The sequence below is a fragment of the Gymnodraco acuticeps genome, unplaced genomic scaffold, assembly GCF_902827175.1.
Source record: "Gymnodraco acuticeps unplaced genomic scaffold, fGymAcu1.1, whole genome shotgun sequence".
Classification (NCBI taxonomy): domain Eukaryota; kingdom Metazoa; phylum Chordata; class Actinopteri; order Perciformes; family Bathydraconidae; genus Gymnodraco; species Gymnodraco acuticeps.
The window spans coordinates 294006-321859 of record NW_022990222.1 but is presented as its reverse complement, the minus strand read 5'-3'; the positions used below and the strand labels follow the sequence as shown (position 1 = coordinate 321859).

Below are 27854 nucleotides of genomic sequence, written 5' to 3'. Positions count from 1 at the left end.
CTACTAAAAAAGGTTGAAAAGTTGAAAGGGATGTAACAAAATATGTCATTGTGTTTGTGTGCGAGTGTCTAGAAGGGGTATATCTACTGTCAATAATTGCAAATTGCAATAGTTACATCTCTCTTACCTCACAAAGATAGGAAATGCAATATTCCTCCAGTTCTGTACACATATGACAGCACTAACTGCCGACTGCTTCCTGACTTCTTACACTCTAACTAAAGCATGGCCTAGATGACGCCATAGGCTGAAGTGAGTGTGTTGACACTGTGTGTGTGGACTTATCCATCAGATGTAATTACCTTGTGCATATGTGTGACAGTGATAAAGCCCAACAGCTACTCTCAGCACCTACATTAAAGCACCCAGTCCATTTAGATTTGCTGCCAAAAGCAATGACATGTGAACGGTTGTGCACGTGAGACCTATCGGTTGGAGGGCAAATTATCCATACCATGACTTAATTATGGTCTCCTTGTTTAATTGGAACGCTCTTGACTTTGTCTCTGCATACCTTAGCACGGATCAAAGCATAGGTATTAACGCTTTGGCTGCCTCTGGTACAGGAAGTAAAGGAGTGGCATTGTGGTAATCCTTTCATATGTCCCATGCTTTCTATAGAGTGCCACAGTGACGCATCCTAAAACCCGGAAGTAAGCTGCGCATGGGTTACTTCGACAAAAAAGCAATGCAATTTTTCCATAGGATTTTGGAAAATAGCTCGAAATAAGGTCTGTGGTTGACACACATTTAAGAGACGGATCACGTTTTGTTCAGTCGGATAATATCCACATGTATTGTCTACCCTAGGTTTATAATTTTCTAATCATAAATCTAATCGATAGATTTATGATCGATAGATTTATGATTAGAAAATGATAAAAGTATGGAGAAATTGCATTGCTTTTTTGTCGAAGGAACCCATGCGCAGGGTTTTAGGACGCTTCACTGTGGCACTCTATAGAACAGCATTTCCCATCTTCATTATAACCGTTTCAATGACTGATGCCTCATTAATGAATTGTTACACTGAAAAGGCTATATATTGTTATTCATTGTAAGAGAGGAGAGGAAGAAAACATGCGTTCTTAACAGCGTCATTATGAATTCAGGGCTAGAATTAGACTTTCAAACAAGCAGCTACACCCACTTGAGAAATCTCAAACACACAATAAGGGGGAGCGAAACAAAGGGAAGAGAAATGTATTGTGAAGAAGCACTTATATTGAGAGGTAAGATTAGTTGGTTTACCACACTAGAATGTATCCACCACGTCCTTGCAGTTGTGCTAACACAAAACAGAGGCTGGTGATAATGTCACACAGGTTATTGATCGGATTTGGTCTAAATATTGGAAGGATGTGAAGGGATTTCGTGGGTAACATGATAGTTTGAACCCGATTGTTTGCCAATCCATCTGATAGTAGGAGATATTTTCCTCCTAACCATACAAAAATATCTAATTGTTGGACTAGAGAAAAGTCCTGTCTGCACAACATTGAGATTGTTCACTGCACAAGCAAATGTTGACTTGCTAGTGGTGTCAAATCAAAAGTCAAGGGTTTGCCTAAGATATTACTATTCACCATTTGAATGAACAAGTAGCTTCGATAATGGAAGATACATATCCTTCCACTTCTTATTAGTGTTGTCTGAATCAAGCAAATACCAATTTTGTTTTTTGAGAAAACAACATATATTTTCAATTTACTGTAAAGTTATTTCATTAAGAGGTAAGATTAGTCGGTTTACCACACTGGAATTCATCTGCTCCGTCCTCGCAGTCTTTTTGGCCGTCGCACAGCCAAACGCTGGAGATGCAGTTCCCACTTGGACAAGCAAAGTGGCCCTCCTGACACTTCTGCCCATGGGAAACTGGGACAAACAACACAAACAAGTCAGTCCTCTTAAAATAAAGCAATGTTTGAGGTCATTATATCTTCCTGAGCTCTCTCTGAATCTCTCATCCCACTGTCATTATCATCTCCAAAAAATGAGATCAGTCTTAAGTCTTTTCTAATTGAAGCTGTCATCCATAGTCTGTCTCAGAGTGTCTGTCTATGTCTGTGTGTGTTTGCGTAGGTTTCTCACCCTGACAGTTGGTCTCATCAGCATAGTCCCCACAGTCGTTGGCACCGTCACAGATCCATGTCGGATGGATGCACAGGGAGGTGGAGTTGCAGCCGATGAAATCCTTTTCCGTCACCCCCAGCTTGTAGAAGTGAGAGCAGTCAGTGTGGTCTGAATACAAAACACAGCGCCACAATTACTGTCTCGTCACCATGGAAGGAATTGAAGAGTCAAAGGGTGAGTGTTTAGACAAAAGTCAATACAACAAATATATGAATAGATAAACAGATAAGTAAATAAATAGTTATCTTTTATCAATAGTTATGTTTCTAATTACAATAAGCCTCATTTTAACTGGATCTGAGTGGATGTCTTTTTTTAACTTCTCTTGATAAAATAAGTATGATGGCGGATCAGCAGTTGAGGCATCGATGTTTCATTTGGCGCATACATTTAGAAAAAGATCAATAAAACGAGACCCGGGCAGACATACAGTAAGTAACCAGATTCCTGTGATCTGCTACACCTCAGTTTTCTGCATATTTATTTGAGCGATACTGCAATTGCAAATCACAAGGTGAAGGACTCACTGCAGCTTTTTTCATCCGAGGCGTCGGCACAGTCGATGACCTGGTTACACCAGGCTGAGCTGGGTACACAGCTCCCATCCTTGCACGATGATTCCGTTGATCCGCATGTGACATCTGGGAGAGAGAATTAGCATTTCAAAAAGCAATCGGAGGCAGATACAGGTACGGCTCAAAACAATACTTTCTGGGGGAGGTTTAAATAAGGCTTCCTGTCCTGGCAGATAAGAAGAAATCTCTCTGCTATAAGCACTGGCATAGTGCTATCACCCCCTGAGTGCGGTGCAAGAGCAAATGACCCATAATATGCGAGATGGGCATCTTGGTTTGTTATTAATTTACCAAGTACTGAACAATGGTTCCGCTCATTTCCCCAGCCTGCAACACATAATCAGTATATAACATACATGCTACTATAATTACATTTCCCTAATAGGAATGGAAAAAGTTATTGGTGGTGTCCCATTAAATAGCAAATGCAAGGCAGAAGATAAACTCCTGGCATACCATAGTTGGAAAGTGTGCATTAATTATGAAAACACTTATATCTCCTTGTGGGCTCAATCAGCTTGGTAGCTAGACCTTGATAACATTTAGTCCAATTACAGCAGGGGAATGAGCAACTTTTACTGGATTATTTCAACATCCAAGGTTAAAAAACTAAATCAGTCGCAACAAATTGTCCAGGCAGCTTCACATGTTGGGGAGGCTTGTGAGCTACTTTGAATCTGTGCACTCTGATCTTGGGGCTCATTAGACGGTGAAGGCTTAGCTCAGCATGTGGCCTAGCGTGGCGTATTAATATGAGCATTAGTGTCGCCGGATCTTGGCCTCGGAGGCAGGACGGGATTGAAACGGGACAGATTGAGCCGCAGATCAAACAGTTGCGACTCACTGCTACAGAAAGCTTCATCCGAGTTATCTCCACAGTCATCGATCCTGTCACAGAAGCGACTGTTGGCCACACACCGTTGGTTGTAGCAAGGTCTGAAACCCTTCCGGCAACTCCTGTTGTCTGGACACAGTGAAATTCATTTGAAAGTTAAACCATCCTCCTTTTAAGCGCTCCAAAATCAATCCACAAGTAATTATTTCTAAGACAATTCATCCAGGTGTTTCTTACCACAGTACTGCATCTTCTCATCTGATTTATCCTTGCAATGGGCTACTCCGTCACACGTTAGCTGGTAGTCTATGCACTCGCCATTTCCACACTCAAATTCAGTGTGGATGTTGCAAGAGGAATTTTCTGCTGCAGGAGAAGACAATGAGGCTGTCAAAATCTCAAAGTTGTCTGCGCATATTGGGAAAACGTTGTAAAAGTATGTGAGTTCAGAGGCACTGTGTACTGTAGTGTAGGGTCAACATTTGTAAATGTCATTCAATAACCCAATTACCCTTAAACTGTTCTTCAACTTGAGGGAAGTCTGGCTGTGACATGCGCAGTTAGCAGCTAACTGTTATTTGATTCAGGGCAATGATTTAATAAGAAATGACGACGTTTTACTCGGTGACATTTGACAATAAATTAATTCACGGACCAATCTCTGTCTCTTCTCTGCTTTAAATGTTTTTAAATTAAACGTTTTCTTGCTCCAGTAATGAAACGAAATGGGGTGTGGTGTAAAAAGCTTGTCGTCCTCTGGCGTGACATCCAGGCGCCCATCCAGATTATTCCCTGAGTCACTTGCCATGTTTAGTCTGGCCAAACCTCCATCGTTTGAACAGCTCCTCCCACCTTATGGTCTATCCTCACATTGCATTTCAAATTCAACCTGCAATCTGTCAAATTAGAGAGCCAGACACCATTGGAATAATTCAGTTGTGTGACTTTCAGCAGGTAAGTGTAACACCCCATGCTTTCAAATATGTTTTATCTGGCATAAACATAAAGTCCCAAATGATATAGCCTTATTTCCCCGAGCAGTATCGACTATGATTATTGGAATCGTTACAAACAGACTTGCTTAGTCGAAGAGAAAGAAAACAATCCTGCCTTTCTGTGTGTTTATGCTTAAAGGAATCAATTCAAATACATCAAAGGTTCATGTAAACAGCACAAATAAGAGCCTAACTCAAGTGTGGACATAATCCAGGTTAAACCATGCATTTCAATGTTTTCATAAAGAGCGTCCTTTCAATCGATATGTGGTGCCGACAATGTCCCGAGGGTTAGCACTTGTGGTTTAATTAGATCTAAGGCTCCTCATGACTTACACACGCATCGGTTGTCGTCCAAGAGCACACGTTCTCCGCGGCAAGTGCAGTTGACCCTCCCATACGGGGTCAGGAGACAAAGGTCGCCGCAGCCTCCGTTCATGTGTCGACACGGGGACAGCTCACCTTCAATAACAATCAAACAGAAGCGATTAAGCGGCGAGAAGCAGTGAAAGAAATAATTCCCCCTGGGACACGCTCTTTCTTTTAGGTCTGTGAAGGTCTGAGGTGTTCAATTCATGGGCTGCACAGTTTGAAAAATAATACTAATTGGGATTATTTTGACTGTTACAATGTGATTCATGATATTGGAGGGATCGATCATTCCTTAATCTTAATTCCCACTATCATTGAACGATATATTACCTGATTATGATGTTACTGTTTGATGGCATCTGTATCAAACTTACCCTGTTATGCTCTTTGGGGTTGTCCCTTTCCTGTAGTGTGTGATATAGGTTTTTGTGCATGTAAATGGTCTGCAAAGGCAAAAATCCCAAAGTGTCTCTGCCACACACATCCCCCCCCCCATGGCTGAAACACCAACTTTGGATTCCTTTGTTTACTTCTGTAACATAGTGACATCACAATGTAACACTCGCACATTTATTTGCTAGCGCTAAGGGGCGGTACATCTCTATTAGGTTGACCAATCACAACAGAGCCGGCCAGCTAACCAATCAGAGCAGACTGCACTCTGGTTTCAGACAGAGGGTGAAAAGAGGTGCTGGCAGTATGAGAAAAATAAAGCACTTTTCGAACATTAGTGTCACTGTAGAGGGACAAAATACAAACATGAACCATGAATATGCATAATTAAGGCTCTTTGAAGTCTGTACAATTGTATTTGTTCCATGATATCTCTGCAGTTTCAGAATACTTAATTCAAAAAGGTATTTTTTTACATATTTAGCCTTTAACAGTATTGTGCTTCCTGTGATTTGAATATTGCACTAGTCCATATTGCGATTTCAATATAAATGTGATTAATTGTGCAGCGCTATTCAATACACTCATGGAGGTTTTTTTCCCGAGCCTTCCTTTTCTACTACAATATTCGTCAGTGATTTTCCAAATAAATTCCATTTGAAGTTGACAAATGATTTGTGTTTGGTAAATCTATACAGGAGCTCTTGCTTTTTGAATCTGAGTGCCTAACACTAAACCTGATCATTACTGCTAATCGAGGCGAAAGCCAATATAGATTTCCTCCTGTAAAATTAAATTACAGCAAAGACAGAAACATCTTGATGTGCTATGGCATGGCATTATCGATATTATCTGATAACATCAGGAAAAATGTATTCACAAGTAATCCAGAAAAAAACTAATATTTATATGACATGTGTTTTTTTATTTAATTATGGGGAAATGCAACACTTACAATTTGTTTCATTTAAAAGGATGAGCAGTGGTCAACATGTGAATTCAAAGAGCTGTTCCATTGTTAAAGGATACCTATATCCTCGCTGACAGGTAGCACAAGTATACAAAATGCAGCCTTATTTTTTCTTTCTCTGCCTTGAGCGCTGTGTGAAGCTCTGTGGGAATCATGTATTGCACTAAACCGCATGACCAAACTGCAGACATAACCCCTGGAAGAAAATGCGAAGGAGAAAAGGTAGAAAAGAAGCTTAGCAACAAGACATATAGTATTAAGTGTTAAGAGACATGTGTGTCCCTTCTGTTATTACCTGCCCTCCAGCCATGATGACTGTGTTCTGACGCCCAGGTAAACCATTTGTATGAATATTTAAATAAAGGATATTCATTGCGAAGAAAATCCAATAAGAGGTTAACAATAAAAGACCTGAAGAAAGGATACACTGGTTATCAAATCAACCATTGTTGGTCAGTGGACATTATGCTGTCGACCTGCAGCTGTGCCCACGCAGGTCAAAGGATGTGATTATGTTCCATGAAGAGATAAACAAGGAACCTCTCGGCGTCCCGGCCCAACCACTGGGACACACTTAAGCACACCTTCGTTTGTCCTACTTGGAAATAAAACTGTATACGACCCTTAAGAGACTCCCTTAATAACATAGGCTACTTGTTTTTATTAATTACCTCTGAAACTTACTATTCTAGCGATTCTTAATAAGAACACCTTTATTTATCATTCATTTATCATACCCTTTGCCTTTTTTAGAGCTTATTAATCAGATATTATTAGCAAACACTGACACTAGCTAGCTGATAAGATATACAGGGTTATAACTGTGTTGAATATTTGACTTTTAGTGTTGTATTTTCTTATTATTCTTGTTCATTTGTTCTTAGCTTTTTTAAATGTGTACATTAGGGTGTATCAGTTTACTGTTCCTTAAAAAATAAACATAGTTCTACTTTTTTATAGATTTGATAGATTAAATATCCTGTTTCAATGCATTTCCTGTTATAAATATTAACAATAAATATAAAAAAACTACTGAAATATTTCCAAAAAACGTTTTTTTTTTGGAAGGCCACCATGTACAGGTTGATGAAGTAAGAGATAAGAGTACGTTGCAGTGAATAAAGATATTATACTTTGAGTCATATTGGTATTGGCCTCGAATAGCAAGAACAAACCTGGCTTTATTAGTTCCCAGAGCATTGAAGCAACAACAATTGCCAAGCTAGGGGAGGATACTGTATACATGCCTCAATATCCTCATTTTGTTAAGTCCATCGTAAATACAGCAGTGTATTTATTTAGTTCTGTTGTCCTTAACTACACTTTTTACACAATGAAAATGCTCATGTGTAAACTTCTGGCCATAAACACACATCATCGCCCACGCACCTGCCCACACAGAATACACAAATATTTGCAGACACAACATTGCATCCAATGGTCATCAAGCAGAGCTCATCTCCAGCTGTTCAAATACTCACAGTTGTTTGTGTCCCTGGCCACTGCTATAATTCCCATTGGTTGATGAGGTATGTCCGCTCGAAGCACCTTGGTGTCCGCGCCCGTGTACTTGTTTGATCGCAGCACGGACCTGCGGGCCCAATCCGACCAGTAGATGAAATCTGCATAGATGGCGAGCCCGTAGAAGTTTCCCGCTCCCGATTTAACTATGACCTAAAATAATATAGGGAAACATCTTCATGTTAAAAAATATCATGCCTTTCACCTTTAGAGTAGCCCTTTTTCTGTGTTTTCCATTTCCTGTAGCATGTAAATATGTTACAGTAGAGGCACAAAACACAAATATGAGCCATACAATGAGCATAATATGTCCTCTTTGAGGCTTGTGCTGTTAAATGCCATTCATAGCAATGAACTTAGCACATTTAACAATATATGTGATTCTAAATGCCAGAATAGATGATCACATGTGCATTTATACATTTCAATACTTGCATCTACAAATACATTACTCTTTCTAAAAACTGTCTGGAGAAGGCATCATCAGAATGTTGAGTGAAACCCTAGGAATAAATGTTTTGACTCATTAATCAACACATCACACGCGCCGCCCACATGACTGCTTAACCCAGATGTTGAGGGAGTAAATGACAGTGTCATTGGCAGGAAGGCATGCATCCATCAGATGGCTCCTTGTGGGACTCTCCAGGCTTGTGGGGGGGGGGATCATGGCTGCCAGCAGATATGTAGTCTTAGCCATTAGTGGGACAGGCTTGTAAGCAGCATCACATTAGCCCTGTGCCATACTGGGATTAATAGGACAGGTGTTGATTAAAGGAACCCAGCATGTGGAAGCAACAACTGGCCATCAGGCAAGTGAGAGACAGGAAAAGAGGCGTAGTGTGGAAAAGGAGGGGGGGGAGTGTAGAACGCCAGATGGGGTCGAATGCAACATATTGATGGGAAATTAGATTTGGGAGACATTAAGATTACAGCCAGTAACATATTACACTCTCGGAAGTTGTGTTTCAGATAAATGTGAACAAATTCTGTACGTCCTTATCAGTCCTTCACTTTTCGATAATGTTGAAACAAGGTTCTTCCTTAACCATGTTGACAGACTACAAACCGATGACCTGAAGAGAGATACATGACAACACATTGCTCACTCAAATGACACTTACCATTCCCACACACTCAAGTTATATTCGCCAAATTCCTGGTAAAAAGGGTATATTTCCCCAGGCCAAACATGCTGACATCTTCCCTTATTATGCACTCCGCTGCCCTTTGTGAAGCACTGCCGTCATTAACAAAATGGCACGGGGGAGTGGGCCAACGACACTGTCGGCATGTAATGGCACTGCTGCAGAGAGCGGGGGTAGCTGGGCCCTCGAGGACACTTCAACGCCATCCAAGTCTACATTCATATGACTACATACAGAATTGGTGGAATACAATGCCATAACAAATGTTTTTTATTTCCAACATTGCCTATTGCAAGTTTTAAAATATTGTAAATTGACAGGGAGCCAAGCCTTGTCTTCAAGAGACCCTATTTTGCTTTCCTGAAGTGTGGTATATTGTTTTGTGTGCATGTAAATGGTCTGCAAAGGCTTAAATACATACTCCCCTCCCCCCTGCCTGAAAAGACTCCATTGGACTCCTTTGTTTACTTCGGTAACACAGGCAGTATGAGAGAAATTAAGAGCTTTTTGAACATTAAAGCATTTAAACATATCATAAATAGGCACAACATTAAGATATGAGACTTGAAAATGTGCATAATAATGCCCCTTTAAGAGTTAAACAAACGCTCTTTGGGTATACGCTCAAGTTAACAGCTACCTCTGTTTAATTTACACATTTTAATTGGAATGGTGAGTGTGCACCCTGAATGGTCTCACTGCAAAGCCTTCATTAGCAGGTCTAATCCGCAGCGAGGGCAGGTGGGGGACCCAAAGGTGAAGACTCTCTGAGCCTTCTGACCCGGCTCGGGACACATATGGGTAACTAATTGAGATGGGCCAAGGTGCTGAGCTGCCGAGGTCATGTCAAGAAAAATCTGAAATGTATTGCAAGAAAAGGCAATCTTGTACTGTAATCTTTCATACATCCACTTATATATAATCTTTTATATATCCAGCTGGGATTTTATAAATTATGCATGTAACGTTTCATAGGCAAAGTGAGAACTCCCCTCACTGAGATTCTTTAGTTTAGCAGGGAAAGACTTTTGTGATTAAGGAACCATCTGTACCCTTAGAGCTGAAATATCAGAAAGAACATCAAGAGGGTTTTCAGATCCTATCCGCTGCGTAGAGGATCATATTGCAGGAGCTCAAAAGGGATGGGAGATTACATGGAAGAATGTTGAGGAAAAGGGCATATCAATCTGACATCCTTGTTTCACTTTATTCGTTTTTTGTAATGAACAACTTCATCACTGAGAGAGATGAATGAACATAAAATATTCTAATTAGCGAGTCACTGGGGTGTTTTCATGTAAAACAATTGAAATGTCTAAGTTAATGACTTTTGCCGTAGACAATTAAATAGACAGGATTAGGCAACTGCAATAATGTATTTTACTCAGGGGGGCATTTTTTTAATACTCACATATCTGCTGGTGCCATCAAAGTCACATCTCTCAATTTTGCCAAGGCTTCCATCTGAGAAGTAGAGCTTCTCCGCTTTGTGGTCAATGGTCAGTCCGTTGGGCGTCAGGATGTCCGAACTGACGATAATCCTCATGTTTTTGCCTGCTAAGGTGGACCTCATGATGCTGGGCCTCTGCTCGTTCCAGTTGGTCCAAAACATCAGGCTAAAATGTGGAAGAAACGTTTATTTTATCGTCTTTAGTAATTTAGCTATAACAAGTGGCTTGATCGTAATGTGAAGATATCATCCATTCTCTCCAAAGAGCACATCTTCCCATTTACGAATGTTTACCACCGGAGCAAGAACTACAATTCAATTATGTGTAGTCTAAAATTGAATCAGGGAGCAGGGATGCTGGTTTTTGCAAGCGCTACTATAGCAACATGTCAATCAGGAGACTCTCTGCTATGCCGGCAAAACAAACCCTAATGAACAGAAAAAAAGCTTCTCCACTGTAGCAAATTGCGGGAGGTTTAAGCATTTTTGTCTGTGAGTTATCAACATGTTGCTAAGACTTCCACGGGCTTCCTGTCCACGGCTCCCCCTTTTTCGCCCCGAAGGAGCTCATCACCAATAACTAAGCTGCAATTTGATTAAACTGATGAGCATCACACGTTGTGAGATAGAGGTCATATATTCGTAATCCCCCCCTGTGAGGACATCTAAGAATACAAACAACACAGATAGAGGAAAGGAGTAAATAAATGAAAGATCTCTATCTTGGTTCTTGGTATGGATGGTGAATGTATTAAATGTACAGCTATACAGATAAACCACAGACAAATAGAGTTTGAAATAAAAATATCTTTCTGCCACTGGGCACTTGCGTCACACTATGATGAAGTCATGGTAGTCCACTCTAGTGTGATAATAAGGATTCCGGTTAGAAGTCACAACCAGGGACCGCTAATTAATCACTCGAGTTGGAATTCTAATTATCAGACAGTGCTGCTGGAGTAGGATGGATATGGTGCCAAATTGCCAACCAAGGATATAGTCAGAGGTCAAGAAACTGTAGTACCGGACGAGGAGTGAAATACTGACTCTTTTAAGACTGCTCACAGAAAAAAATGATATTCATGATTATCCAAGAGTTAGATCTTTGACAGTAATACTGAGGTGTTCTTTTTGAACGACAGACAACACCTTTTCTGAGAGAACTGGCAACCAAAGTAAACTGTTAAATCAGGTATTCAATAAGCTGTTGGTGCAGCTCAGGTGTTCAAATGCTAAACAAGGCAATCTTTATCTCAGTGAAAAGGATTGTTTAAAAACAAAAATAGGGTCTTGAGATAATATATATATATTTAACACTAAAGCTGCCATTTAAGTTTTTTTATGTAGTTATTGTTTCTTTAATCTTGTTAATTAAGTGGGATTTAATTGTTAGATAATGTTAAGGTTTCTGGGAACGGTGAGAGGAAAGCATTGTCAAACCTACTTGTAACAAAGTAAGCAGAAACCTGTTTTTATCTTAAAAAGAAAGAAGTCCTCAGTTTTGTAATATTATTTAAATGAAAATGTTGTTATGTTGTGTCATCTGGAACAGTAAATAGAATCAGAGCCTTTTCCCTGATTCAATGTTTATACTGAATAAGGCGGAGACAATGAAAGTTAGATACATTATTGTATCATCAGCATAGCAAATAAAAGCAATGTTATGGTAAAGCATGATGACCCCAATTGATAAACACATTGGAAAAACTGAGCAAAATATGTAATTATAGGTACAGAAAATGTTTTGAGTGACAGTGTCAAAAGCTGAATTTAGGTCCAGAGTTTTCTTGGATTAACTGAATGATACAATAATTCAGAGTAAGAGACCATTCGGAGAGATATAAAAGAGCTACTGACTTTTGACACTCATCCAGGGCCAGGACATGTGGATGGTCTTCCTCGGAGAGAGTGACCACAGCGTTCCGGCTGAAGGCTCCGACTCGTGTCTGGTCCACAGTTTGTCTGGTGATGGTGGAGGTGGTGGAGCTGGTCCAGTACAAGGTGTCCCAGCCCTGGTGGTACGCGAGGCCCTCCACCGAACCAACATCTTAAGAAAATAATACAAAGACAAATAAGAATTTGGCACAAGTTAGAGAGAAGAAAACGTGTTCAGACAACACAAAAGAAGCACTGGTTTATTTAAAACACACAGGCCAGTCTGAAGGACACATATGTTTGAAGCTACATCTAGCAAAATCCAAAAGTAGAAAATGCATCCACCTTATTAGTGTGTTTCATCATTTGTAAGAAAAAGAAAATCAGAGTAAGAGACCATCTGAAACTTAAGTGTACACAACATAACAAGGTTTCTCCTCTTACATTTTAGGTCCAGGGAGAACTTATTGATATGGTTGTGTGGCCTTTGGGTAACGAAATCAACCTAAATTAAAACATTTACTGTAGGTTATCTCCCACTGCCAACAGGGGCCACTTAACTGTGCTAAAATAAAAAAATGGACTTTGCTTGTAACAGATGGCAGGCCCCAATTGTGTTAGAATTGGGATTAGGTTTCCTCTGTGGTTGACAGGGAAATGACTTCATGCCTGACTACGCCGGACAGACATCTATTTGTTGATGCAACAGTCACTCAGCACCTGAATATGTTTTCGTTTCTAGAGCAATTTCCTAAACAGAGAATATGAAAATGACTTTGCAGCCGCCTGTGACTGACAGGCAGGAGACCTCCATGGAGAGACACCGTGATCACAGGCTGAAAGCCCGGCCATATTCATGTTTTGATCATTTACTGAGATTTTGTATTTGCGGCAACTGTTTCTTAAATGACCTTTTGAATATGACCTCCGTTGTTTCAATATTCCAAGCACCGACCAATTTGAATAAGTCGGGTCAGAATAACTGCAGTAATACAATGTCGCTGGGTTATCATGTAGTCATGTTTATGGATATGACTACTGCTCCCAATGGACCACTATAGGGTATTTGTGGAAGCCTTTGACTTGGGGATTGTTTCCATTATGGGAGGGAAAAAAACACTTTACATGGCATGCTTTTAAAGCAAAGAAAATGTTGACACATTAGGCCAAACCAGTACAACCATACACAAAAGAGAAAACCCAACACTAACAGTGCTCCTGAGTGCAAAAGAAGACGTTTTAGGATAAAGGAAGCATTCCATTTCCCTTTGAAGAATTATTTCCTACCCTGATACAGCCTATCCATTAACATTCAATAAAGCCACCGGCCCCTAAGCTATCAGATATAACGGTGTGTCTGCCGGGTTTGTTAAGGCTTTGGAAAGATTACCTGCATGAATCAGGTTCTGTCTCTGTTTGTTTGTTCATGTGTAAATCTTCTTTGTTCATGTGTTATTGCTGTCAAAACAAGGGATCATCCATCTGAAGAAAACTCACTACAAGGTCCAAAAGAGTACCTTCTCCTCTTTGTTCAACTCAATATGAGCAACAATAAAGACAATATAACATACATTTAACAATGCCTTAGTATTCGTATGTCATTTGTTTAGATGTAAGTGTCATGATCTTTGTTTTTGTGTAATGTTTCCCGTTTTATTTTGAAATGCATCATCTCGCTCTTTCTAAGAGTTCTTTGTCCTGGTCGTGTCCATGTCTCCTGTGTCATGTTATCCTGTCCCACATTTCTAATTTGCTACTTTCCCTCTCTTTTACCTAGCCTGTAATTTGGGTTTTTGTGTCCTGCCTCAGTTACCCCTCATGACAATATTCGGCCTGATTTCATCGTTGTTGTTACCATTTTCACACAATTCCATCAATGCAGCTCCTAATTTGTCATAATTGTGAACATGTGGCCGATAATAGCAAATGTGGCTGTTGCCACTTATATCAAACCTATAAACTGAATAATACTTCAGACACTACTTGAGTCGGCCAATCGCTAATGAATAGTTAGCAATAAAAGGCGTCTGGCAGCTTGGAGTTTCTCACATATTGTTACCGGGGCAAGGCAGTAATTAAGGGGGGACATGGAGTATAATTAGGGAAATATGGATGATTAACATCTTCACCTTTCTGAAAAGACGTGATGAATGCAGAAACTTTTAGAGGGAAATAGAAGGATGTCTTGCTTTTACATAGAGTTAGAAGCTGGATGACTGGTAGTGGTTTCAGCAAGACCAATGGACTTGACAATATACAACAAACAATGTGTTGCCCTTACATTATTGTAAGTACAAGAGCAGGCATTATGGATTCAAACATTTTAAATTCTACTCAAATTAATGATTTGCACCACTTTGATTTTGCATTTCGCAAGTGCCAAGGTGTGAAGGGCAAATCCTGACAGAGGGTATTAACGCCTCCTAGAAGATGAATGCATATGCAGAGAGCTGCCTCAGCGGGGGTTTGAGAGATGGGTCGGGGGGATATGCGTGAGTGGGAACACTCTGCCAGTCTCCTGGTGTGAGGTGGGATTGGGAAGGTGCTGAGCCCTTGCTCCCAGTAGAAACTTCACAAGATGGCAGATGATGCTAGCCGAGCAGAACAGAGGGTTTTGCTGTTCATCTGAATCCAGTCATGCTTATCAAGACAGGACTGAATGGGATTTAGTGAAGGAATAGAGAGGGATTGGTATCACAGTCAGTAAGCAGAAACCTTTCAAACACAGGTATTATACTGGTTATTGGTCTTTTAGGAGCCAGTAAAAAAGTGTCTAGCGATACTATTAATGCTATGCCAACTGCTATGTGAATATTTTGGTCCAAACAAGGTTGTCCTATAGGAATAAAATGGAAATATATGTAATTATTATCTGTTGTGAGCAGCACGTCATTACAGAGGCAGCTGAAGTCTACGCTCAATGACAGTGCAACTTTGCAATTCATAAGAATGGTGGAAGCACTTAAATGTTCATAATACATCAATGCAGTTTTCTTTAATTCCAAAGAACCTGAAAAAAAGGCATCTTGGAAACATTTACGCGCAAAAGAAAGCATATTATGTGGCCTTTCAGACAAATGTATTGATTGAAATGGGTAATGTATATTTGTCAAATCAAACACTGCCACCATGACACCAGTTATACCGGAAAAAATGTGTGAGTTTCAGAATACATGTGCTGTGGGGACAGAGTGGAAATGTAAAACCACTTATGCGAGTGTGAAATCCACTTACTTTCTGCAATAATAGATCTTCCTGTCCAGTCATCGTTTATCATCTGGATGTTCCCGAAATGGACATCGCTGAAAAAGATGCGGTTGGTCCGAGCTGCATTCTGACTGTAGTCGAAGGCCAGGGCTATGACATTCTTGAAGAAAGCAGGGTTTTCAAAAGGCTGGACAGGTGAGTTGAGGTCGTTTTCGTCTGAAAGGTGGATGCTTTTCAGTATGGTCCTCTCAGAGAACAGCAGATAACCTTCGTAGCGCTCACATGCAAAGCCGTCCTCGGCCAGGCGGCCATGGGCACAGGAGCACGTCCGCCGGCCACTACCGAGGTGGAAGCACAGCTGCTGGCAGCCTCCGTTACTACGAGCACAGGGGTTTGTGCCTGGAAAACACAAACAAGATCATGTTCTATTAAAGGTCCCCTATTATACTGTTTTTGATCAATATATTATAGGTCTCAGATATATACAAAACATGTCTCTGAAGTGTTTGGCTCCAAATACCAAACATATCATGCATTGTAGCATCCCATAATCCCCTCTGTTTCAGCCGTGTTTCAAGTCTGTTACTTTAGATGAAAATAAGATGCCCCTCCCCACGCCCCCCTGCAAGTTAAAAAGAACACAATGGTGCTCTAGGAGGAGATTCACGTGATAAGGTGGGGGGTTACCTTGGTTGGTGATTGGCTAATGGTGACACAAGCCAAAAAATCGTTATGACATCATAAAGTGGCCAAAATCTGATCAGCTCATTTTCAGACAGGTTTCTATATAAATGGATCAGGACAAAAAGAGAGCGAATATTTTTTCCTGAAACTTTCACAATCTCTTTACACAGAGGGGACAAATGTTGATGTATAAAAGACATGAGCAAGTGGATTTTGCATAATAGGTGACATTTTAAAATGTACAAGACAGTTAACAATCACAGTTACAGTGCATTAGCAACACAAGATTTTCAAAGTAGATACAAAAAATACTTTCATAGGCAAAAACTGCACCATTGTGAGTTCATTGTGCAAATCAATAAGACCTTCACCTTTTTCTCTGCCTCTATTAAAGACTGTCACATCCTTTAAATTGACCCCCAAACCACTCTTCATGGTCACAGCCTCGCTGGTGTCAGTCTTGAGGCCACGTCGGATAGAACCATTGGAGTGAGCCCTGAAAAACATCCGGAGAAACGAGGGGAGGAAACATTAGGGGTTTTGGTTAAAATAATGAAGGCATACTGTATTCACATTTGTATTAGGGCAGGGTAATTTAAATACTTTCATTGACATTCATAAAGCAAAATCAAAGACTGCAGTCACCCACATACAACTCTTGTTATGAAGTCTATTTAAATAGATGCTTTATCTCAGGTCAAGAGGTTAAAGACATCCACAACAGATAAACAAACACAAGAGACATGCAATTCATTATCTAGCAACCTTTTTGTTTTGCCAATGGTTTAAAACCTGACTCAGTCTGTTGCTTTAGATATCCAACAACGCTATTCTGAAGAACTGCAAGCGTGTCAAAATACATGAAGCCACCAATTTGTATAAAGAGATAAATGTCTTCATCAAGTTTAGCAGCATGCTTTAATTACACAAAATGATGAGGAAAGATTTCACCCCGCTGATGTAACTGAATACTGAGTGTTTATAAAAACAGAGAGTACAACACCCCCACTATGAGAATCTACTCTTCTTTATCTTTTCACATGAGACCTTTAAAGACAAGGGTTATTGTCAGTTTAGTGTTTCAGGATTGCAGGCTATTGCAGGCTATTGCATGCGTGTGTATTTATGAATATAATAAATTACCTGTCAGACCAGTAGATGTATGGCCCAAACACAGCCACTGAGAACAGGTCCACGTTGGCCACTGACAGTACAATCTCCCGGCTCTCACCTGTCTCAAGGTTGATCCTCTCGATCTTATCTGTGCGAGCGTCGCACCAGTATAATGTATTTTCCTGGAAGGTTATTTGGAAATTCATATCACAAAGCAAACCTCCTAGGCATTTCAGCTACAAAAGAGATGAGGTAGGGGCTACAGTATATAGGAGAGGAGAGGCAGGGGAAGAGGTTGGTGATAGTGTTTGTGCAAATGTACCTCATAGTCAATGGAAATTCCGTTGGGCCACATGATGCCTGAGTTGACCAAGGTGACCTGGTCTGAACCGTCCAGGCGGGAGCGGCCGATGCAGGGGTTCTGGCCCCATTCAGTCCAGAAGAGATACCTGGCGTGCATAGCAGCATACAATTATGAAGTAGTCCGTATAGTTGGCCATTATTACCAATTTTGCAATGTTCCCTCCTATATATTTTGCTCAATAGTGGGACAACTAACCAAATTCATCTTAAGTTGAACAACAAACGTTCCAATTTCAGAATAACTATAATAATAACACACAATAAGGTAACAGTACATTGTGAGCACTGTACATGATTGAAGAATAAAGACACATGCACAATAAATAGGGCTGTCAACGTTAACAAGATACAACTAAATATTACTAAATTAAACCAGTCATTTTATAATTGACGCCACTAATGATAAAAAAAACTACAATGCAGAAAATGCAAGGTTATTGCTTAACCAATCTTTTTTTTGTATTACAGCCAACAGACTCATTATATTATGCCATTTTGGGAAAATATTGCCACATTGCTGATCTGCAAATATATCTGTTTGACTTTATTCAATAGTTTTCCAAAAGAATGTTTTTGGTTGTACATGTTGTGTATTCATCTCAATAAAAATGTGATCACAAAAAAAAAATTGTTTCCACTTAGCATGACTACTTAAAAGGACTAACATTTCTAAAGACAAATGCAAAAGAATGTCTTATTTCCACGATAAAAGCTTTTTGAATATAACTGTTAAAAGCTATGTTATTGAAATGTATATATGAAAATTATGAAAACACAAAGAAAATATGGCCTACCCCTTCTGTGGATGTACTGCGATGGCTCTAGGCTGATCAAGTCCTTCAGATATAACCACTGAGCGGTATGCACCATTCAGGCGTGATATTTCTATTAGATTGAAACCATGGTCTGTCCAATACAGGTTTCCTGGGGACAAACAAAGCAATAACCGGGCGTAAATACAGCAGAAGGCTTAATATGTTCACAAGTTGAAGTCAAAACAAACACATCAGTGCCTAAAGTGAGTATTTTCACCAATCAATACCAACTTGACAGCCCTTGGTAATAGACCCAGAGCACCGGGGGAGTAGCGATACTAACCAGCGATCCAGTCGACAGCGATGCCTTCCACGCGGCTGATGCCTGTAGTGATGATGTCCTCCCTCCAGGTCTGATCACGTTTGGCCCGGGATATTCTGTTCAGGCCCATGTCTGTCCAGTACACGGTGTCATTGCCTGGAAAGCCGTACAATACAGTAAATGACCAGAGAAATGGAGACAATGAATATGACTGCCACAAAAGTAGTTATGCACAAAAAGTCTGCTCATGACACCACTTCACACTGCAGCAGATCCCATTTCACCAAATGTAGCATGCGACCATAAAGTATGATTGTGTAAAAAACCCACACAGTTCATCCACAGCTCTTTGCTGACTTACAGTGCCTGGGCACGGACACAAATTGTCAGCCAAAATTTACAGGGCAGTATATTGCTTCTGCAAAACATGGTGCCGGTTAAAACTATTATGGTCCCTTTGTGATTTTACAGCTCCATTAGATAAGCAAATTAAATAGTACGTAATTTATTTATGGATCGCAATCTTTCAAGTACATCTTTCTGTGCATTCCTGTCAGCTTTGCTCTGTGTAGGTTGTTAGGAGGTTAGGAGGTTATTTGCATGTTCTTGTTCCTGCAGCCTTCACACTCTCCACATGCATACACACATATGAGAGCTGCGGGCTTTCATCTGTTCTGCTCTGGCAGCCTGGCTTCTGTAATGACAAGTGAAGGATGTGCATAAGCTATCAGCTGCTGCCTTCTGATGGGCTTCGTAATGCATTTGCATGTTGCACCTGCACTAAGTAATAACAGGGTGGACAAGTGGCAATCTTGTTCTTTAATTTTGAAAGACACAATTTTGCCTTTCACTCTGCTTAATTTGTCTAATCCAAAAGCTGCGGCCTCACATATATTTGAGGACACTCAGAATCAGAATTAGATTTTGGTTTCTCTTGATAGTTATTGGATGACAGAATTACATTATAGTGAGGAAAAAGGTCTATAAGGATGTTCGTATTCCAGTAGAGTGCAGGGGGCTACTAATATGTGATCATATGTAATTAGATTTGGCATGTACACCCCTTAGGGTTGACAAATGATGGCTACTGCAAATGTCTGCCATGACCTGACATTAATTATCTTATTCCCTAGCAGATCATTTGAATACCTACCAAGATGACTACAGCAATGCTCTGTGGGGTTGTAGTTAGGCTTTGCAGCGCTTTCAGCTGAACGCTAATGTCAGCATGCTAACATCATCACATGACAGTACTAGCATACTAATGTTCAGCTATTTGAATACTTACTATGCCCATGCTAACATGCTGGACTAATAAGCAATGGGCTTGTTACTTAGCTTATTAGCAAATGTGCAAATTACTAAAAAACAGAGCTGAGGCTTGGCAGCCTTTTTCCATAACGTAAGTACAGTAGTAATGTCAATTATTGCTTTTGAACTTGGGATGGCGATAGAAGCGGGAAAGTTTTAATTGGATGTACCACATCTCATGGCAGTATATCCAATCTCTGTTGAGACATTTCAATAAAATACACAAATATAGACCTTTGGGCATGACAAATCAAAATCCAGGGGATCACGTAATTTAATGCATCATCAAGGAAACACTAATACAAAATAATATGTGTAGTAGGTCTAGCTGTTGAGATATTTCAGTTATAAGGTCTGAACATGGTTTAAAAGAAGTTTTCCGACTTAGGGTTAGGGCCCAATGTAGTCTTTTTATTTACAGAGAGAATAATATAAATGCAATAATCGTCGTTGCATTAAAATCAATATTTAATTATATTCTGGTATTTTGTTCTCCCTTCATTAGCTACCAGTTTTTACATAACAGTCATGTCCAAATCACACATGAGGTCTGTTGATCCCTGCCTCTACCAGTTACTCAGTTGGGAATAAAATATCAGTTTCAGCAGCCTATTGCATACATTAACATTTTTTAATCTCATTTTTTGCAAACATACAATGGAAAGTCATAGAATACATTTCCAATTACCCAAGCATTCATTTTTATCTGATGCTGCTTTCTTAAATAATTGCTTCGTATCCTTAGTATGTGAACCCTTGTGTGTATGTAGTTTGTTTCTGTTTTCAGTATGCAATTTCCTCTACACTGCTTTTGTTATCATGCTTCAGTGGCAACCTATTACAGATGTGGAACGCTACCAGCCTATTGTATATTCATAGCATTTGTTGGTGTGCTAAATCTATCATTTGTATCACGTATATAATATGAAGGGAAGCAGGGATGTAACAAATGACAATGTAGGCTACTGGGTCCATGTTTTGCAATGCACGTTACGGTACCTTTATTTGATACAATATCTTGGGAATTGCTTTGTATTAGGATTGTTTCCGAGGGTTGTGAGGAAACACTTATTCATGCTGAGGTTCCCCGGTAATGTGAACTTATTACTCTTTCATCTACGCTGCACTCCACACGCCCACAGACCATTATTCACAAGGTTCGGGCCCGGTATAACAAAGACCTTTCCCTCCCCCTTGTTTTAAGATTAAGGAGATGTTGCACTGTGGGAGGAAGGGAAGAGCAGTGTGTTGTGTAATAAAATGTAATGTAGCACCATCAGTAGCGGTGATGTTTCATGAGTGATACACTCACGTTACCAACAAATATATATTTTTATAGCTGACATGGTGCAAGTTGAGACTATTTTCAGTCACGTTCTCTTGATTTTCATTGTGTATAGTGAAATATGCGTGGAAATGCTGATGGAGAGGAATAGTAACAATTGTGTCATCAATTATCTCTCCACTTGACATTATTAAGACCACTACAGAGCAGCTGGCCTGGAAAGGATTCCACTTTAGGGGGCCCATGTGCGTGCCAACACGGATCTTTAACCTCATCAAACAGCTGTGTAATGGTGTGTCGAGTCACTGTATTACCGGTGTTTCATATAAAGGTTTCTTCATTATTGCACTCAATTATGATTACAAATACAAAGCTGCAATAAGATACGTTTCCTCCTCTCAAAGGCACATTCGAGGTCTATTGCCTAACCCTAATGTCCATTCATAGATGTATGGTTATAGATCGAGGTATGGACATGCCCTTTTGAACAAATTGTCCTGGGAATGTACACGACATTTAAGAAGTCTTTCATTCCGAGCACCATCAATATTCTTAACTCAACAAAGAGACCTAGATGATTTGAGCCACAAACATTGATATTAACTGTTTAAATATATATGATCGATGTGTTTGTATTTTACCGCCCGCTTTTCTGCTTTTTATCTCGGTGTTTCTTTGTTTTGCGAGCCAGAAATAATACATGTTACCCCTAGTTGACAATACATTCAACTAGTGGTACGTTTGTTTAACAGAAGAGCAACACAACCCGCTTAGTTTTGCAGGTAAATCAAAGGTTATTGCAAAGGTAAGCCCACATAATAACTTATGGTCATGCAGGAACACACGGCATACAAATGTAACCGTATCCCAGACCAAAACACATATTCTTTAAGCTTCATGGGATCTCTTACAGTTTATATCTGATGCCAAAATCGAAAAGCTCTCAGTGTTGAATGATATCTTACCTGCATGAAAGTCAACTCCCACAGCAAACAGTGTTCCAGTAATGGGCATGAGGGCCTCGCTGTTGTCATTTGGCTCAAGAGCCATTCCCCGGATTCCCTCGTGGATGGAGTACATCAGAAATGAATCAACACCTAAAACACAAGAAATTACCTTTAAAACACTAACCAAAATGTATGAAAGCATTGGAAAATCACAATACGCTTTGACAAAATATGGATTAATTATGTATATGCATTGAACAAAAGATAACTGTTTGACAAAAGAAGTGATGAAAGCAGATTTTACAGATGTATTGGAGCGCTAGCCAATAGAACACAGGTGTTGATGTCAATATGTTGTAAGTAAACAGTGGAATCCAATCAACCTTTTCAGGCAGGGAGAGAGACTTCATCTGGCAAAAGTGTTGGGATTTAAGCCTTTACAGATAATTTACATGCACACAAACCTATATAACACATTATAGGAAAGGGAAAACCCCCAGAAACATAAAAAGGCCTCCCTAGAGATGTATGTCAAATATCATGATGATATTGCCAGCTCTAGAGTGCATTATTAGCATGTTTTGGCTAACGTACCCTCACAAGACATACGGTCGCTACGCAAGTTGTAGCCAACAGTGCAGGAGCAGCTCCGGGTGTTCTCGGAAGTTGGGAAGCAGAGCTGTGAGCATCCTCCGTTGTTGATCTGGCACTGGTTTCTTCCTGGAAAAAAACAAAGAAAAACAGCACAATGGCAATAAATAAACGACTGTGGGTCGTGGATTGTGGGTAGTGTGTGTGTTTGTGTTGTGAGCACGCTTACCTTTCTGACCCTCCCTGTCGTACACTTTCATATGAACCACCCCACTCGTCTTGTTTCTCAGGATCACAGGGTTGCGCCCGTCTCTCTTGGTTACCGTTCCAAGCTGTGCCGATTCCTCATCTGCCCACCAGAGTTTTCCGCCTGTAACCATAAAGGTTGTTTGTTGTTGCAGATATAGAAAGCTATGGGCACAGGTTCAGTAAAGCAGCATTGTAAGGGCACATTCTGCTCCAGGTAATACTGCAACATTTATGTCTTCTTTACTTGGAAATATATGCAAATCATGTTGTGATTAGAAAATACTACAGCACAATGAAATACCAATTCCTAGAGCAAACAGGTGCTTCAGCTTTCACTCTAATCTACCAGGGCTGGCACTCTTATGCCATACAACCCTTAATAATTGAAGCATTCTCCAAGCTGAATTGAGATTAAAAACTGGGATCCCCTGTTCCCTGCTCTGAACACTGGCTCGTGATAAGGCTGGCATCTGGCAACCTTTTACCATCATTTACCTTGATGTTTGGAAAAAAAAGAACAAAGTCTCATACACACATGGTAATAATTTAAGGGGGGAGGTCACCATAATAGAGTGGTATTTGCACAAATTCCAATGCAATGTCTACAAATACCATGCCAGCATTAAGACATTAATATTATTTATTTTCCATTTAATCTTTTTTTATTTTGTAAGACTTTTTATTTGAGCTACCAGTGCCTTTATTATGGAGACAGATTTGAAAAGGGGGAGACAGAGGGGATGCCATGCGTAAATGGCCCCCAGGTCTGAATAAAACTTGGTTGCCCCACAGTAAGACTGAGACCCAGAACATGGGCAGTGGTATCAAATATATATTTATGACTATTGTATGCATCAACAGCAATGAGTCTCAATCTAATTTGGTATTGATATTTCTGTATTTATAGAAAATGGAGAAATGTATTGCAATTCTGAGACAGGCAGACATTACATTACATTGCATTGAGCTGACGCTTTTATCCAAAGCGACTTACAATAAGTACATTCGACCAGGAAGACACAACCTTGAAGAAAACAGAATCATATAAGTACATCAGGTTTCATAGAGCCAAACATTTCAAGTGCTACTCAACTGGCTTTAGGTGAGCCAGTCCTTTATTAGTATATAAGTGCTCTGTTAGCAGTTCTTTGTTAGTAATTATATCGCTCGAAGTGGAGTCGAAAGAAATGAGTTTTCAGTCTGCGCCGGAAGATGTGCAGGCTATCTGCTGTCCTGATTTCAATGGGGAGCTCATTCCACCATTTTGGAGCCAGGATAGCAAACCCACGTGTTTTTGCTGATGGGAACTTGGGTCCCGATTGTCGAACCTCAGATTGAGGAGGAACAATGCGGATTCCGTCCTGGTCGTGGAACGACGGATCAGCTTTTTACTCTCGCAAGGATCCTGGAGGGGGCCTGGGAGTACGCTTATCCGGTCTACATGTGTTTTGTAGACTTGGAGAAGGCGTATGACCGAGTTCCCAGGGAGTTACTGTGGGAGGTGCTGCGGGAGTATGGGGTGAGGGGGTCTCTACTCAGGGCCATCCAATCTCTGTACTCCCAAAGCAAGAGCTGTGTCCGGGTCCTCGGCAGTAAGTCGGACCCATTTCCAGTGAGGGTTGGCCTCCGCCAGGGCTGCGCTTTGTCACCAATCCTGTTTGTAATATACATGGATCGGATTTCGAGGCGTAGTCATGGGGGAGGGGGTCTGCAGTTCGGTGGACTAAGGATTGCACCACTGCTTTTTGCAGATGATGTGGTTCTAATGGCTTCATCGGTCTGCGAACTTCAGCACTCACTGGATCGGTTCGCAACCGAGTGTGAAGCGGCTGGGATGAGGATCAGCACCTCCAAATCCGAGGCCATGGTTCTCAGCAGGAAACCGATGGACTGTCCACTCCAAGTAGGGAATGAGTCCTTACCCCAAGTGAAGGAGTTCAAGTATCTCGGGGTCTTGTTCTCGAGTGAGGGAACAATGGAGCGTGAGATGGGCCGGAGAATCGGAGCAGCGGGAGCGGTACTGCAGTCGCTTTACCGCACCGTTGTGACGAAAAGGGAGCTGAGCCAGAAGGCAAAGCTCTCTGTCTTCCGGGCCATTTTCGTTCCTACCCTCACCTATGGTCATGAAGGATGGGTCATGACCGAAAGAACGAGATCGCGGATACAAGCGGCCGAGATGGGTTTTCTCCGCAGGGTGGCTGGTGTCTCCCTTAGGGATAAGGTGAGAAGTTCGGTCATCAGGGAGGGACTCGGAGTTGAGCCACTCCTCCTTCGCGTCGAAAGGAGCCAGTTGAGGTGGTTCGGGCACCTAGTTAGGATGCCACCTGGGCGCCTCCCTATGGAGGTGTTCCAGGCACGTCCAGCTGGGAAGAGACCAAGGGGTAGACCTAGGACCAGGTGGAGGGATTATATCTCTTCGCTGGCCTGGGAGCGCCTTGGGATCCCCCAGTCAGAGCTGGTTGATGTCGCCAGGGAAAAGAAAGTTTGGGGCTCTCTGCTGGAACTGCTACCCCCGCGACCCGACCACGGATAAGCGGGAGAAGATGGATGGATGGATGGATGGAACTTGGGTCCCCCTCGCAGCGAGGGTGCAGCGAGTCGTTTGGCTGATGCAGAGCGTAGTGCACGCGCTGGGGTGTACGGTTTAACCATGTCCTGGATGTAGGAAGGGCCAGATCCATTCGCAGCATGGTAAGCAAGTACCAGTGTCTTGAAGTGGATTCTAGCAGTTACCGGAAGCCAGTGAAGGGAGCGGAGGAGCGGCGTGGTGTGGGGAAATTTAGGAAGGTTGAAGACCAGACGAGCCGCTGCATTCTGGATGAGCTGCAGAGGTTGGATGGCACATGCAGGTAGACCAGCCATGAGACATGGTCTCATTGATTTTGTGACTTTATAACTTTAAGCTTCATGAGTTTTCTTCAAAGTGCTGTGGGGGCCAGTGCATCTGAAGATATGTACTGTAGTTGTTGTGTGTCATAATGTTTCACCGTCTCCTCCCTGACAGACTGGATGGCCTGTGTGACTGTGTGTGACAGTGAACCTGCAGGCTTAGTGCTGGCGTCGTGAACATAAATGATGAGTGTGTCTTTGTAGAAAACAGCCCATGCACAATAGGCTCCTGACCCTGTCACACCCAGCCACCACCGCACAATCCCCCTCCCCCCTCCATCTCTGTCCTCAGCAGGAATCAGTGATGCACTGTCCAGGCACTTTGCGAAAAAGTGGGAAAAAAGTGCAGAAGAGCCGTGTGGCTGCTCGTGCTTCAAAATAGAAACCTCAAATGGGGGAGACGGACCTGAGATAAGTCCTTTTTTGAAAGGGCCACAATTACTAAAAATGAAGCATTACATAGAGTAGGCGTGCTTTAGAATAGGCAGCGTAATGGAAATAAAAAATCATATTTGTAAAGTACCATCACAATTGGCCATTGTTAAGGATAATTTGAATGAAAAACATATTTTAGAAGCATGGCAACCCTCCACTGAGGATCTACTGTGGTAGGAAGTTGCAGCCACATCTGAAATGCCTTACAGGTAAATAAAATTGCTTATGGTTTGTGCAGAATCAATCCCTCTGAGCAGTAATGTTGGTGCACACACAGTTGGGAGTGTATGACTCTCTTGGGCTATATTATCTAACAGTACAGCTACAGTATACACAGAAGCAGCCTTGTGTAGAAAAGCATACCATATGTTGTTATGAAAGTGTTACTTATTAAATGATTTAGCAACATGTTTACTTTGCGAAAAACAACCAACACATCCAATCCAATCCATTTTATTTCTATAGCACATTTAAATACAAGAGAGTTGAACAAAGTGCTGTTCATCAACAACTGTATAAAAACATAGAATAAATACATCAAAAACAGACAGGAAATGAAACAAATGTATAACACGAGACAATGAAACCAGATCAGAAGCCACAGACTGAGAAACTCTCCTACATGACGTACAAACAATAAAAAACACTAGTAAGATAAAAACCCAAATTTAAAAGCACAAGTGTCACCTGGCCTGTAAATGCCAGGGAAAAGAAGTGGGTTTTTAAACGAAATTTAAAAACAGGCAGAGTTGGAGCAAGTCTAACCTGGAGGGGCAATTTGTTCCATCATTTTGGAGCCGCAACAGCATGTGCCCTTAAGGGTTCGCACATCACACACATACGTACATCCCTTTAAGGTGAGGTACTGCTTTGTTAACTCAATTTTTTTGATTTATTTAAAATTTAAATAAATCTACACAGGGAAACAATTCCCACTTGCATTAATAGCTTTGGGCTAAATGTCATTACAACAGGGGATGTCAAACTTATTTTCGCAAATCAGACACATTCCCATGAGCACAAATGACAGTCTCCATGCAGTTTACCAAACATTTGGCCCTGGAGGGCATGCTAGCTTATATTAGCTCTGCACCCTGTGTTCATTTGATGCCGTGGGGACTGCTGGCTAGCTGTGATTGCTCGCTTGTGGCAAATCATATTCAATTTCCACCTCAACTGCTAGTTTGATTGCAGGCAAGTCAGGGCTGATGGATCACCCACACCTTTTTTTTAAATAGAAGCCCTTATTGGCCTGAAGCCAATCCAATTGTAACAGAGCCCCGGGATCTGAGTGGATCGACCTCGTGTCACTAACAGTGCCTTCATTTCGTCTTTTCACAGCCAGCCTAAGCACTCTTCAAGACAATGCATGCAAAATAACACAAAAGCCAAAATGAAATTCAACACAATGCCCATGAGACAAATTGTCAGTTCCA

At 41.0% G+C, this 27854-nt stretch overlaps 1 protein-coding gene across 5 annotated transcripts in view; it reads right to left on the bottom strand.

The window, feature by feature from the left end:
• The window catches only part of lrp1bb (low density lipoprotein receptor-related protein 1Bb), a 326595-nt gene that overhangs the window by 68954 nt on the left and 229787 nt on the right, over positions 1-27854 (bottom strand). For all 5 annotated transcript variants that reach the window (XM_034218589.1, XM_034218591.1, XM_034218593.1 and 2 more), the window contains 18 exons: positions 23075-23215; positions 22849-22974; positions 22273-22404; positions 18733-18867; positions 18429-18558; positions 17594-17720; positions 17302-17453; positions 16530-16654; positions 15502-15873; positions 12250-12439; positions 10354-10558; positions 7755-7947; positions 4875-5000; positions 3781-3909; positions 3553-3672; positions 2661-2774; positions 2092-2241; positions 1753-1875 (listed from right to left, as the gene is read on the bottom strand). In XM_034218589.1, coding sequence (XP_034074480.1) covers positions 1753-1875; positions 2092-2241; positions 2661-2774; positions 3553-3672; positions 3781-3909; positions 4875-5000; positions 7755-7947; positions 10354-10558; positions 12250-12439; positions 15502-15873; positions 16530-16654; positions 17302-17453; positions 17594-17720; positions 18429-18558; positions 18733-18867; positions 22273-22404; positions 22849-22974; positions 23075-23215 — 2790 coding nt within the window. The remainder of the gene's footprint in view (positions 1-1752; positions 1876-2091; positions 2242-2660; positions 2775-3552; positions 3673-3780; positions 3910-4874; positions 5001-7754; positions 7948-10353; positions 10559-12249; positions 12440-15501; positions 15874-16529; positions 16655-17301; positions 17454-17593; positions 17721-18428; positions 18559-18732; positions 18868-22272; positions 22405-22848; positions 22975-23074; positions 23216-27854) is intronic.